Source organism: Hirundo rustica, chromosome 16 (assembly GCF_015227805.2).
Source record: "Hirundo rustica isolate bHirRus1 chromosome 16, bHirRus1.pri.v3, whole genome shotgun sequence".
Lineage (NCBI taxonomy): Eukaryota > Metazoa > Chordata > Aves > Passeriformes > Hirundinidae > Hirundo > Hirundo rustica.
The window spans coordinates 3,157,245-3,171,991 of record NC_053465.1 but is presented as its reverse complement, the minus strand read 5'-3'; the positions used below and the strand labels follow the sequence as shown (position 1 = coordinate 3,171,991).

General features: G+C 40.2%; 2 protein-coding genes across 2 annotated transcripts in view; one reads left to right on the top strand and one right to left on the bottom strand.

Annotated features, from left to right (window-relative positions):
- Window positions 1-1,033: 1,033 nt before the first annotated feature.
- On the bottom strand, window positions 1,034-4,729 carry CIMIP1 (ciliary microtubule inner protein 1). The gene is made up of 4 exons (XM_040080157.2): window positions 4,603-4,729; window positions 3,964-4,045; window positions 3,136-3,234; window positions 1,034-1,339 (listed from the first exon to the last, which is right to left on the bottom strand). Exons 1-4 carry the CDS (start codon window positions 4,638-4,640, stop codon window positions 1,208-1,210), a joined length of 351 nt encoding a protein of 116 aa, XP_039936091.1. The 5' UTR covers window positions 4,641-4,729; the 3' UTR covers window positions 1,034-1,207.
- A 476-nt stretch (window positions 4,730-5,205) lies between these two features.
- Window positions 5,206-14,747, top strand: part of PMEPA1 (prostate transmembrane protein, androgen induced 1) — a 266,363-nt gene continuing 256,821 nt past the window's right edge. Inside the window, exons 1-2 of the mRNA XM_058422733.1 lie at window positions 5,206-5,344; window positions 7,374-7,465. The gene's annotated coding sequence lies outside the window, so the exon portion shown is untranslated. The remainder of the gene's footprint in view (window positions 5,345-7,373; window positions 7,466-14,747) is intronic.

Below are 14,747 nucleotides of genomic sequence, written 5' to 3'. Positions count from 1 at the left end.
GGTTTCTAAGTAAAGTGTCTGAAGTTACTTCTGCTATGTTTTCTCCTTCTTGGGTAATCTTTCCAAAGGATATGACTCACTTCTCCATTATTTGTAAAGAATATGGAAAAAAGTAAAATATTATTATTTTGTGGGCATTTGGAAATGGATGTAAAAAAAGGTGGGATGTTGATCATCGTGAGTCATTTCTTGGGAAGAAGGGAAGAACAAACACTGGCTGCTGCCTTACTGCTGTGAAAGCCAAGGACGTAGTGCTGACTCAAGCAGTAGATATTGATGGCTGCAGAAACACAAAGGAGATCTTGCAGCAGGGTTAAAGAGGAAAACCTTTCTCCTTTAAGTGATAAGGAGTTAGAGGGAGCTGCCTGCATTGATTTCTTGGAGGCTCTTTTTTGTTTAAACAACCCTCTGGTTTGAACAGCTTGGCCAGTTAGAATTATATCGTGCAAACAGTTGCTGCAGCTCAATGAGTCTCCCGAGTTTCCAGAACTGGCAAATCTTCAGGTGCATAACAAAGCACAGGACTGAACCCAAGGGCACCGAGGAAGCTGCCCCAGTAACTCCCAGTGCAATCACCTGCTGGCTCTGAGCATCCCTCCCTGCTTGGTGCAAATATTGCTATGTGCACAACTGAAGGGATAACAGTCCTTTGTAACCCATTTGTATCCTGATCAACAGACGGAAAACCCCTGTTTTGATACTAAAACTGATTTTTCAAAATGACTTTGTGTCACTGTGGCCTTTGTGTATTTTATTTCTTTACTGGGAACTACTCACTTACTTATGTAACTACATAAAATACCTGCAAAAGCACACCCAACACAAAACCCAGTGTATTTTATGAGCAGAAGTTCTCATGGAGAAACCATTTTAAAAGTTTGCACTGCCATTCCAACTTCCAATGAATACTTTTAAATTATAGTCTTATTAGTGCTAATAAAAACAGTACATGCTCTGTGATCTTAATCTGAGTTTATTTTATTGTTATTTCTAAGTTACAAGCAGAAGCTCTGAAGCAGAGTTAACAGCTTGGATGCCATAGACTCAATTAAGTAAAATGAAAATGTTCACACTTTACCAAAATGATTGTGGATTTTCTCATAAATAGCAGAAATGATCAAGAATCCACTACAGGATATTTCCTTAGGAATGCAGATGGATCTTTGTGCCTCTATATTTCATAATGTCACTCAGAGGGCTTGCACGGTCACTTCATCTTGCAGACGGCTCCTTTGCAGCTTTGGATTTGAAAATCGTGTTCAAGTGCCAGTGCTGGAACACTTGATCTCCAGCCAATAAACCCCTGGGTAGTTTCAGGAAGTGGAGGAGATGGAAGCACCTAAAGTCAAAGTAACATGTAAAACTGGATGATGAAAAGATTTTTGGTTAAAGTTTCATGCAACATTGTCTTCTGTGCTGTAGCATTCTGAAACCAACAATAAAGTAATTCTTTAGTAATGTATGTTGGATTGGTTTTTTTTCAAAGTTTGGCTCAATAATAAGGGTTTTAATTACTTAACTTTTTCAGAATTTTTTTTTTTACTATTATGTATGGAAAAAGCTCAAGCCGAAGATCACCACTGTCATCTTTAAAACTAATTAACTTCTGTAAACAGGAGAAACAGTGTTTTCTCCTTGCTCTAATACATTTGCTAGCAGTGCAGCTATGGAATAATAATTTTAAATCTAAATGCCAAAGATATTACTGACCAAGCTGGCTTTTACATCAAGAACTACTTATTCATTCTACCTTCCTTCTACTTTAAAAGATGGGTGAGCAGCAAGTTAATCTGCAACTAATCTAGCTAAAAAGGAAACAAAACAAAAGCCAACAGACTCTGTTCAGTGACTGCTGTGCTTTCTTTGGCTGAATCATCTCAATTGGGCACGTTCTATCATTTCAGCATCTGGGGACTTAGCAGAGAAATACACAGTAAGAGAACAATGTTTCAGTTCTCTTGCCAGAGTTGCTTCACTTTGTTCTTTGGCCAAGATTAGAAAATGTTTATGATATTTAGGTGGAGCAGCTCCTCAGAAAAGATAATTTTTATGGCCAAAAGTGCCACCCACTGAGAGGGATAATGAAGGAAATCATGTCCCACTTTCGGTCTGGGGGAGGGGACTGTGCAGAAGCTTTTATTAGTCTAACCTAGAGAGAACAGATTTGACTGTTACCACAAGGTAAATGTGCAGAAAGACAGTTCTGGGAAGGATGTATGAAACTTCACTCTGAATATGTAAAGGGTGACCTAAATCACAGCTAACCCTTCTCTTCCTCCCCGTTCTGAGGTGAAATGGAAACTCTGTTCCAATGAGCACCAGGCTCTGCATGCTTGTGGAGCAGCTGAAAACTGCAGGATTTGTTAATGCACCAACACCTTCACGGGGCTGAGACTGGAGGTCTGGGACAAAAGCGAAGAACAAGTAGCAGTCATGGCAGAAATTACGCCATTTCATTTCTTTACCACACTAAACACTAGCTCTTAATTTTTATTTTAATTTAATCTCAGTAAAAGCTTTTACTACCTCCTTACCTTATCTCCCCAACCTTGGAATCCTTTGAAAGAAAGCTAGTTCAGCAAGTACGAATATCCAATCTCCTTTACATCCCTAATCTTCTCTAAGTGGACTAACCTTCCTTTTATTTAGCATATTCTGCTTCCCCTTTTGTGAGTATGTTCCTCTCCCAATGTCACTGCTTTAGTTGCCTCTGGAGTTACCCTATTCCCTGGTGATCCTGACACACCGTATTTATAAATTAAACCAACATTCTACTCTCCAGCTGTTTGACAGCTTTAAGACTCTGAATGTGCATATAAATCATTTAAAACAAAATAATTATGACTTGGCTTATTAGAACCGGCTTCTTATTAATTTGTGGTACTGAAGAGGACAGTGGTATTGTCTCTGCCAAAAAACAGACTGTTAAATAAAGGTAGAAAAATTACAACCATATCCAAAGGACAATACTTTGTCTTAAACAAATGTTTTTAAAGCATAGTTTGGCTCGCAAATGCAGTTTACTTTGACCTATAGTTAAAGATCCCCCTCTATAAGACAACTGGTTTTCAGAGTTTGTGTGGTTTCTTAAGACAGATGTTGCTGTATTGCAATTTTAAAATCTAATTTCCTAACCTTAATGTATTTTTCCACAGGTGTCACAGGTCGAATCCGCAGGTGATCTGGAAGCTGTAGCTTGGGCTTTGCATCTTCTTTCTTTTCATGTCCAATTAACTAAAACCAAAACATATTTAAAACCTGGACTATTTACCTTTTGAAATAATACTATGATATATGATAATCCACACCATTCCCCTCATTGTTGCATATGAACTTCCTGTTGTTTCCACCTCAAGCAGGATTACTTATTCCAGTGCTTTGGAAATGACTGGGTATTTTTGTTTCAGAAGACATGCAAACTGCATTTATAACTATGCAGGGGTTGCATCAATCCTGTTCTTTAGCAATGAAATACTGTGATTCCAAAAGTAACATCATGTGCTACTGTATTCTAATATCTAAACATCACTGAGAAGCGACATCACTCCAAATATTTTCATTTGTTGTAGATTCCCCCACTGACAATTTAATTAGCTGGAACCTTTTCCCCTAGATTTTTAAAATACCATATGGAGAGACAAAGGGGAAATATTTTCCTGTCAGTGTGCATCTAGTACTTGTTAGCACTATTAGGAGTCATGTTTCTCAGGAGAAATATGTCAGAATATGCATGGCATATGAATTACCACTTGATTGGTATTTTATTCAGAAGAAAACTGAAAATTTGAACCATTTCAAAAGTAAGGTAGTGCAGTTGTTACCTTGGATGCCGGTGTAGTAAAGCATGCTCAGTACCTTTCTAGTCTTCTATGCTCTTGTAAGTTTGTGTCCAGATAAATTTGTGCACAAGTATTTCATGTGTTGCTTATATTATAAGCTATATTATATGCCATTCAATTTTACCTCCTCAAGAGGTGTTTTCAAAAATCCCCATTTTTCAGCCCATCTTTTTGCTGCATCTCCTTCCTTTTCAATATGTTTTTTCCTGAAATCAACAGACAAATATTTAAGATTACTTTGAAAACTTACATTAAAAAAAAAAAAAACCAACAAACAAACCAACAAGCTAACCCAGCTATTGATGTCACAAAGCACAGCACTTTAGCAGGAATCTTTTAAACTTCCATCTCAAAACAGCAAGTTAATGTACAGATTATCATTGTCTGACTCAGAGCTAATGGGAAAACACTTTCCAGAGATTTGAAACACGGCATGTGAACGCACTGCTTTTAAATTATGTTTTGTTAAGAAGCGGAGGATGTTGAAAAGTAAGCACCTACGTCCTTTCAAATACTCTTTCGTTTACTGTGTCGACTGACGAGATGCCCCGACCCCGCGCCCGGCGGGGAAGGAAGGGCGCACTGGAGCCAGCTCTAAAAGCCCTGATTTTTTTACCAAGGGCACGCTTTACCCAGTGCTCTTTAATGCTCTTTAAACACACTTTCAGACCTCTTTCAGCGCGGGGCTAAGGGGCGGGAGGGGAAGGTGCACGGGAGCAGCAGCAGAGCAGCGATGTTTGCCGGGGCCGGGCGGGGCTGTTACCAGTAGTTGTCCCGCGCTATGAAGTTGGTGGGCTCCATCGGGCGGGGAGCGGGGTTTCACTTTAGCCCCGGCGGCACCGGGGGTTCGCCTCAGCCCCGGCGGCACCGGGGGTTCGCCTCAGCCCCGGCGGCACCGGGGGTTCGCCTCAGCCCCGCCGGCACCGGGGGTTCGCCTCAGCCCCGCCGGCACCGGGGGTTCGCCTCAGCCCCGCCGGCACCGGGGGTTCGCCTCAGCCCCGGCGGCACCGGGGGTTCGCCTCAGTCCCGGCGGCACCGGAGATGCGCCGCGGCCGCTCGGGCGTTGCGGGGCAACGGCGGCGGGGCGAACTCATGTGGGCGGGCACAAGATGGAGGGAAGGGCGAGAAGGTGTTTAATAAAATGTTGGCAAGTGCCCACACACTCTCTGAAGGGAAGGATCGCCTTCTCTCGTCCTTCGGAAGCTCTCCGGCGGCACCACAGCCACGTATCAAGGAAAAAAAAAGTAAAAATAAAAATCCCCCTCCCGGCTTTCTCGAGGGCGCTCAGGCGGGCACAAGATGGCGGCAGGGGCGGGGCCACGGCAAAGGGCGGGGTGTGTCAGCATCGCGAAATAAGAAGTGCGCAATGCTCGCGCGCTCCGTGCCGGGAGGCGGTCTCTCTTGTCCTTTGGAAGCTTTCTGGTGCCCCTACAGCCATTTCTCAGGGGGAAAAAAAAAGAGCAAAATCCCACTCCCTGCTCTCTCGAGGCCAGGGGAAGTGCTCGGTAATTTTTTTTTTTTTTTGGTGTGTGTGTATGTCTTCAAATGAAGGAAGACGCTTTTGGGTTAAGGTGGCGGAAAGCTTCTTTTTAGCCTGCTGTCCCGTTCCTGGTTCCTCTTGCTACACACCAAAATAGTTTTTACATTATTTCATTGGGAAGCCGCTATGATACAGTGTCTGTCTGGTCTCTTTTTCTGATAAATATCCTTTACAAGCCGCATGACTGAAGTTCTGAGAAAGACTTCTACATCTTTTGTAGCTTCTATGTGAGAACCTAGGACATATTTACAGCTTGTAAAGGGTTCATTGTGTTCCAATATATTAATACTTTCGGCTCTACGTGAGTTTTTTGGGTGTTTTTATTTTCTTGCAGTTGCTGGATAAAGTATTTCAAGGACGAGTGGAGCCAGCTGTCTCTTTGCCTGCATGGGTTTAAATGGTCCCCCGACCTCTTTCTTGTTGAAACTGACGAGTGTAGAAATTGACTTGTGTAAACACCCTGGAAATAGTTAATGGCACCCTCCCATCACTGCACGCGTGTTATCCTTATTAGAGACTAAATGAAGGAAGGTTTTGACTTCAGCTGAGCTGTTTACAGGCAGTGTATTTGAATGTTTAATTATTAGACTTAAATAAATCCAGCGGTTCTAAAGCCCTTAAATATTTGAGAATACTATATGCATTTATTAGTCATTTTAGAAGTTCCAAGAACCTCTGTTTGAGTAAGAGGAAAATAAAAAAAGCCTTTGGTAGTTCTAAAATAGCAATTAATACTGCTCTTCTGGATCTCTGAAAATCATTAAAGTATCAACAAATGGAATATTTCGCTTACATGCCATTTCTTGATTCTCTAATTGATAATTAGGCTTGCAATTAAATCAGCTGGGTCTCCTATCACACCCATAAATGTTTACTCATTGTCCTACTTAATTAACTCCTGCTGCTTTGTCACATTTGTCTCAGGAGTCTTCTTATTGCTTTGATGCTTTCTGTGAAAAAAGATAATTTGTTAATGAAACAATCAAATCTGTAGTTTCCTGTGTCAGGGCTTAAACTGCACCAGCATTTGTCAAGAGAGAGGAAACTTTATACTAACACTGTGGAAATAGAGCTTCATCATATTCAAGTCGTATGCACTTGTTTCTCAGATGAGGGAATGTAGTAAATGAGTAGTTAGTCATAGGTCTTATTAGGCTCTTATGAGCACAGGGCAATATTAGAATTGCACTATGAGAAAAAAGTGAAATAGGATTTTAATGAGCTGGTAATGGTACAGAATGTCAGAAACACAGGTCTGTTGAGATTCCAAAGTCTTCTGTGGAAAGTCTGGATCGTGTGGCTGCATACGACGGCATTTGTCATCTTGTGACAAATGCTGAAATAGATCCTACATCACTCAATGTATCACCTTTAAATAGAATCAAGTCTCAATACTTGGTGCTTTCAAGATGGGTAAATTCTGTCTGGATGTGGCCATAAATGCTGAAATTCCAGTTCTTCCTGTCATCTTCTTATGAGGAATTATCCAATTATTCAGCTCTTCGGTAGTGCTGCTGTTGAACAAGAACTCACAACTGTTCTTCAAGAATTTAGGTCTTGTCCATACCTTGAGAGTTGCAGATTAGTATCTGGAGTTTGAGAAATCTTTCACCTGTGTCAGGCATTGTTCCACCTCTGGGAAGCAGTTTGGGTTTTTTACGGCCCCTGTACTCCATTTTCTCAGTCAAAATAAGTGCTTGAGGTGCTGTGTTCTGATGCAGTCTGGGTACTGACTGATATGGATTAAAGCTAACCAAGGGGAAAATGAGGTGCTTTAACCCAGATACAGTTTTCTGTGTAGGTGTACAAATGCTTCCACCAGCACGTGATGGGGTAATGCAGGAGGGCTTGGAGGAGGGCAGTGCTAGGTCCAGGTTTTTCCGCTGTTTTAGGATGTTGTGTTGACACAAACACAGGTGTTGCCCTGTGAAATAATTCAGGGAACCAGATAGGCTCTGCAGAAAGTCAACTCACTCTTTTAATTGCTTTCACAGAACAGTTTCACGAGCAGTTGTACTTCTGCGTGGAGGCAGCAGACAGAATGGAGACAGGAAAAGGTGATGTGAGCTGAAATGAGCAACCCAGGGTAGGTGGATATCTTAAACCTCTACTGCTGCAGAAGAATGTATAATGCAATGTTGGCTTTGTTAATGTTTGCATTTTTGAAAATCAGAGTTAAGTTTTGGTTTTCTGGAAATTTCATGCGTCTACCTTGACACAAGAACGTTAAGGCTTTGTATAATGCTTGTTTATGGAGAGAAGTATCTAGATGAGTACACAAAAGCTTTCTGCATCATAGTCTGAAATTACCATGGGAAAAAACCTGGCCTGAGTTCTATGTAAGGATTTGTGAGTGTTGTTTATGAGCATCCCCACTCCCATGGTGTGTGCTGAGATTTGCATCTATGTGATACTCAGATTCAAGTGCTAAAGAATTGTTGCTAAATCAACCTTTGTATTGTGTACCTGTTTTTGAACGCTTGTGAAGCAAACTGGCGGCAGTCTGGTATAACAGAAATTGGTTTATCTTGTGGAGATGATGGTTACACAGAGGAATTCTTTCTTTGTGGGAGCAGCTCCAGCACAGGGTCCTGCTGGAGAGGTGTTTGTAAATGCTGTTTTCAGAGTGGGAATTCGGGGCAGTGTCACATGTGTGCTGTGAGCAGCACATGCTCTCAATTTGGGCAATTACCCCAGAGCTCTGTTGCCAAACCAATATGGGACCAGTAAATCCCAAACATTCCTGTGGTGCCATGGCTTTTGCTGGATGTCTGGCAGCTCTAGAGGCAACTGGCGGTGCTCTGAGTGGGCTGTCTGGCTGGAAAAGTGGAACAAATGCCCTTCACTGATGGCAGATGACAGCAGTGAGGGAGGGAGGATGAAGATGTCTCTAAGGAAACTTGCAGTGGGGTGCACCAGCCTGTGCTCTCTGTGATGGTCAAGGCCTGCGCCTCACACCCAAAAGTGCCATCTTGTCATCTAAAACGTTGACGAGCAGCTTCATTATTTTCTTTCAGCTGCACTAATCTTTCCCTCCACATCAGCAATGTCAGAACCTCTGAAAGTGAAGCTCTCTGCTGAGGTGTTTATATATCCATTTGTGTATCTGTGCTTAGGCTTTTGCATTGAAAATATTTATCAAAAAATGTTAGTTAGTACTGGCAGTTTTGTGTTTGCTGCTCCTGTTTGCTCAGTTTGCAACGTGAGGTGTGGAAGTCTAAAAGAGGAGTATTTGAGCGTAACTTCAGTGTCATTTTGTAATGTTTTTACATGATATTTCAGATGTAGACAGCCCGAGACTGCCTTGTTATGATTAGTGTGATTTAAGTAATGAAGTTCCATTGACACAGACTGGTTTCATTTAAAAAAACCCTGCTAAAGTCTATCACATCAAGAACATGTTAATTGGAGTTCCTGAATTTCCATTTATGAATGTAATCCAACAGCCTGGTTAGAATCATTATATGATGTGGCAAAATTTAGAACTCATCTTATTGTGGCTGTAATTATCCAGTGGCTTTTGAAACAGTGAGGGCATGTTTGTTTTCCCAATGATAATATGTTCCTTTTTTTGTCCCTAAAATGGCACTTACAGCCACAGCTTTATGCAGATTTCTGTGCTTGAAAAATTCAGTAGTTCCTGGAATTTTATTTGGTTTTGAGCAGATTCATTCCTTTTTATTCAAACTAAGAATTTACACGAGAGACTGCTTTACACTGAACTTGATGGATACATTTCTCTTTCTGTTGTACTTGGTGGAAATATACATGCCCTCCAAACAAAATTACTTGTTTTATGGATATGGAGACCTTTTGTCACTTTCAAACTGGAGGAGGTGTTTGCATTAAAATCCCTGAGTCGCAGGCGTTGTCTCAGAGCACAGCTCCCCAGGTCTGCTTGCAGAACGCTGCCCTGATGCAGTTCCAAAGAACACGGCCGCCACTTGTAGCCACTGGAAAAATTTCTTGTAAATGCCAATGTGCAACAATTAACAGAACTCTCCTGCTGCTATGAGAAGTACCTAGGCACCATATGAATTAAAGATGAAGGAGAAAAACACAATTTTAAATTTTGTTGCATTGTATAAACTGAAATCTAACTCTTCATGGTCTTTGGAAGTATTTTTTTGTTTCAATACAGCGCATGTTTCAAATCAGAAAGCGTCTCCTTTTTTCCTTTTGCCTGAAAGGCAGGGGGTCTGGGACATTTTAATAGCTTTCATAGCCTACTCTGCAAATATATTATTGCTGCACAATAGTTTCTTTGCATGAGAATTGCTTAAATGATTCAAAAAGGATTGAAAAATATATTTCAGGTTTTAATTTTATGCACAGAACATTAATGAGCAGTGCCCCTTAGAGACTTGCTGTCAGTTTAACATATTCACAATAATCTCAACACAGATGTTATTCCATCGAAATCCTTTTAGAGGGAAGAAACCAGTAATTTTTCCTTAGAGAATGTCAGAAAATATGTTATTGTTGAAAATTACATTTTGCTCCCAGAATGCCATGTAAAAAATCATTGCTAGGAAGAATAAGTAGCGCATTGTTTCCGAGGTAAAATGCATGTGAAACTTTCTTGAGCCTCCTGTAAATTTTAAATCAAGTGAACATTCTGTTAGTCTCATGCAATTTTGCTTCCCTTGAGGGTGATTGTAGGCAGTGATGGGATATCAGCATCTAATTCTATTCTAATTTAAGAGAGTATTTGATATAAGTTCAAATTTCTCTATTTGTAGCCATCACATGATGAAGTCATTGTCTCTTTTGGATACATTTTCCTCTGCATTCCCTGAGCATATAAATTAAAATACTTGTTAGAGAGAAAGTACATACTTGGAATAACAGGTTTTGTTAGAAAATGCTTTAAGTGCCCTTTCTGTTTTGTGTTCTGTGATGTGCCTGTGCTTTCTTTTTTTTCTTTGGTGCCCTCATGTTGTACTCTGCTTGCTTGGTCTTGCCTGAGAACAGCTCTGAAATAATGTTGGTTGCTATAAAAATAAGACTGCAAGTATTATGTTTCTCAATATTGGAGGACAAATTTTTCGTTCCACTTAATCTTTACTGAGGTTGATCTCCAGTGGAGAAGCTGTAGCCAGTTCCCTGGATAGACCCCAGCCATATGGGAGTGGTGCGTAGGTAATGTGAAAGAGGACATTTGGGAAAGTGTTGGATGACTCAAAGCAATGGTTCTGCAGTTTTCCCAGGTTCTAAGAACACTTCTAGGACTGCATAAGCAAAAGGATCATGGTTGGGTGTGGAGTACAGGGTGCACCATCAGCTCTGTGCAGAGAGAGCTGGTTGGACTAAGTCTCATCAGGTTTTTCAGAAGTTGTTTGGAAGAGGAGGAGGGTGAAACACGAGGGTGCAGTTCACCCATGACCAAAAGCAGGAGAATTGCCAGTTCTAGTCAAAAAAATGTTTCAACTTCTTCTTGGGAAAGAAGCAGCTCCTACAGCCACTTGGTGGGTATTTCCTACAGAAGGAAAGGTGGCACTTACGTAACACACAAAGTGAGATCTTGGTTTCAAATCTATTTTATGAGCCCTGATGTACAGAATGGCAGGGATGATGACTTGGATACTGCAATGGAATATCCTTCATGAAAATGTATTTATTTTGAAAAGAGAGTCTTTGTTTTGATGATGATAAAAAATAGCTTCAAAACGGTATGCAAACACAAAAAAGGCAAAATTTCCAAACGTTTACTTTAAATAGGTTACATTTTACTTGAAGTAACAAGCCCGGAGAATGAAATTCCATTCTGTTGTAGAATACAAAGAGAAAGAAATGCATTCAGCAGCAATCTGTTGTTTTAATAGCAGCTATGGGAGGTCTTGGGATTTAAATTATTCACACTGTCATACTCATGTCTAGGTTCATCCTATTTTATACTTAGTTGCACTCAAAATGCTCAGTTTTTAGATGTATGCACTATAGGTAATGTTGCCATAGTGAAAATGGTTGTACAGTGCTGTAGTAGGAAAAAGCATAAACCTATTCTCTCAATAGCCGTTGTATTGGTATTGGGAAAATATAGGATGTTAGTATTAAATTTAGGTTAGGATCCTGCTGCTTTTCTTTATCTTGAAGGTAGAAATTTTTTTTCATTACAGATTTGGAAAAAATATTTATTGTTACTAATTTCTTCAGTCAAAGCTTGGTAGTTTTCTTTGATCAGATTTGCTGCTCCTTACCTAAACTGCACCTTTAAAATTAACCTGAATAGCTTCATTACTGCAAGGAAAATCAGTGTTTAAATAGGTGGTTTAACATGATACATGCAATAAAAAGGTAAATGATTAAGCACCTTAATGTATCTATAGACTTTGGTGTAATAGTGCTTTGACTAATTTGGAATATGATATATAATTTGACACATACACATCCCAATTCAATCAAAACCTCTTTCAGTAGCATCTTAAATAGTACCCACTCCTACAGACTTTCACATTAAAGTAATTATGGGGGAGGGGGAAGTTGTAAGAACAGAAAGAAAGTTTACTCTTCCTCTTTATAGTGAAAACAAATGTGTTTTTCTCCAGAATCTGCCAAGCCTGTGTTTTAATGATTTAACAGATGGAGTTGGCACATGTGAACCTGGAAGATGCATCTGTCTGATTTTTCCAGTCTGAGGATTTTTTAACTGCATTAATGGCGCAGACAATGGTAAAATATCACCTCCCCAGGCTGCTTCGCTCTCCTAACACATAATGTCTTTTAAGGAAAAAAAAAAGTGATAGGAGACTGGGGTGAGCAAAAGGCCAGAGAAATGAGGATTTGAAAAGTTTAATATTTTCTGTCTTCACTGCATTAAGCTTTTGAGCCTTTCACTTTGAAATTCATGTGTATATGGTGTGGAAACAGAAATTCTACCCAGGCAACATTATGTGTGATCTCAGGGTTCTGTTAATTAATGGCTTTAAATAAACACCATTTAAATAAGGAGACCAATAGCCACCAGTGCTTTGTCCTTTGTAATTGAAATTGACTGTTGCTTTTCCAGTTTGATAATTTTAGTTTTTTGGGGGTTAGTTCTTGCAAAGGTTCTGCTCATGTGTAACTTTATATTTAACAATCTCATTTAGTGACTTGTACTGTTCATTCAAGCAGGCAATGCAGATGCTTAACTGTTTGGAATGAGGGCTTTAATTTGGATTTCTTTTGGACTGGAATCCTTAGCACTCACCTGGATTTTCTGCAGAAACCAAGGGATACCTTTCTGTGCTAGAATCCTGAAGTCTCTTGGTTATTTGCCCTGAGCTCTGGGATGACACTGCAGAAGGACCAGATGACCCAGTGTGGTCCTTTCCAGCCTGACCCATTCTGGGAGTCTGAAATGCCTCAGCAGTTCACAGGGGTGAGCTAAATTCCAGGTTCTTTGTACTTCTGCAGGTGTCTCTGTAACAAAGTCTCCCTTCTGAGGAAAGGATTGTCCGAGGGCCAGGCCAGTACTCGTGTGAGCTGCCCAGCTGATTGCACTAACACTAGGGATAAGAGCTATTGCTTGTGGAAGAGTCCTTCATTCTGTTTGTCAACAAAAGTGTTGTGATAAAATGAAATTATCTGCTCTGGGCTATGAACTGTCCAGGACTTACTTGAACAGCGCTGTGCTTTGTGGTTCACTTCAGGTTTACTTTACTACTCTGAGAAAAAAGATTTCAAGAGGAACATATTTCATTGTTAATGAAATTAGAACAGCTTTTCTGTCTGACATTGAAAAATTTAACATGACAGTGAAAAAGACAGAAAAACTATTACAAATGCTTCAGAGTTTTGGGTTTATTTTTTGTGGAAGGAAAAGGTCTAATGATAGAGCTGTACATCAGAAATGACTGCAGTGATGTGATTCACTTATCTGTCTATCTATCTTTGATTCTACACATAACACACTAGGATTTACTCACTGCTCTAAGGAGGGATGGTACCTCTGTCTATGGAATTTGCCTGGCCAATGTTACCGGATTATGAGTTTTCAGAAAAATCTGTTCAAAGTCCACGCAGATGCCCCACCTGCGCTTCCTGCTAAAACGGGGAAGGAGGTGGAGCTTGTGGTTCGATGGCTGTGCTGTCTTCTTTCTTTTACCTTCTTTCATCTCTGTAGTACTCCAGTCTTGATGTCACGGAGCTTTTTGAGACTCTGAAATTATTGAAACACCTTAGGTAAACTTATTAATTGAGGCTGCTTCTCCATTTCCTTGCATTTTGTATAGCTTATGTTGCCTTTTTTGCATCTAATAAGGAGATACTTGCTCTGGGCTATCAACCATCATAGGATTCACAACCCTTTGGAGGTGTCTCTTTGATTTGATGACAGTTTAGGCTGCCAGCTTCAAATGAATTCATAGCTTCAGGTTGTAGTTAGGTGGGCTCAACACTACTTTTGCTGTCGTGTAAGTATGTAAATAGGAGGGTTTCAAAATGCCCTCACGAAGTTCTAGAAAAAGGCTTTGAGCCAGTGCAGAATCAGGCACATTTATTTCAATAGTCTCATCCGTGATTCATGTTTGGTAGAGACAGAATAAATATCTTCATTTTTAGTGAATCAGAGAAGAGTGCTGAGAAACTCCTGCATTCAGAAGCGCTCAAGTCCCAGAAAGAAGGTGCCAGTTTTCTGCAAGCCTGGGATACTGAAAGCATCACTGCATTAACCATAGCAGATACTGCTGTTTGTTTTCTTAATGCCCTTTTGTATTTTAACAAATGGCTGTAATAATTTTCATCCTTGTTTTAAGGTTTGATTAATTGGTTCATTGTGTACTTTATTCAGAAGGAAATGTGTTACTGATATCCCTTGGTATGAGTGGCATATGGGTTCTAGCTGAAATGATAGAACATCCTTTCATTTAGCAAAACAAAAATATGCTTGGCACTCTGTTCTTCTTTGCTACTCTTCCAGCCAAATTTAATTTGTGAGAGTGATGTGGCTTCTTTGTCATTGGCTATGGTGACAGAACTTCATCTGGGTGAGGTTCTTCATGTTTGTGAGGTGAGGTCTGTAGGGTGGCAGCAATAATGACGGAGGTGATGTCTTCTCTGATTAATGTTGCAGCTCAAACCAGCCAACAAATAGAAAAGGATGGAAATATCTGAAAACATGAAAATGCTCTACTCTGTATGAGTTCTTTCCTTCCTTTCAAATTTTCTGGTAGTTATTTTTCTTCTAAAAATTCTGTGTTTTATTCTAAGATAATCTTATAAAACCCTATAAGGTGATGTCTGTGTTAAGGGAAATTGCTTTCAATGGAAATGACTTCTATTCTCCGCATCAAGCCAGATACCAGAGTTTTTCCACATGCTTTGCTGTATGTGAGAATACATCCACTATGAGCCTTCATTTCAACCCCAAACCTTCTCTCAACACA

Bases quoted from the DNA above. Each gene is read 5' to 3' on its own strand.
- CIMIP1 (XM_040080157.2), bottom strand. From the start codon at position 4,640: ATGGAGCCCACCAACTTCATAGCGCGGGACAACTACTG. The intron at 3,235-3,963 runs GTAAAATTGAAT...TTTTGGTTTTAG, and splicing joins TGAAAACACCTCTTGAGGAG to TTAATTGGACATGAAAAGAA. The intron at 1,340-3,135 runs GTTAGGAAATTA...CTTTGACTTTAG, and splicing joins CTGTGGAAAAATACATTAAG to GTGCTTCCATCTCCTCCACT.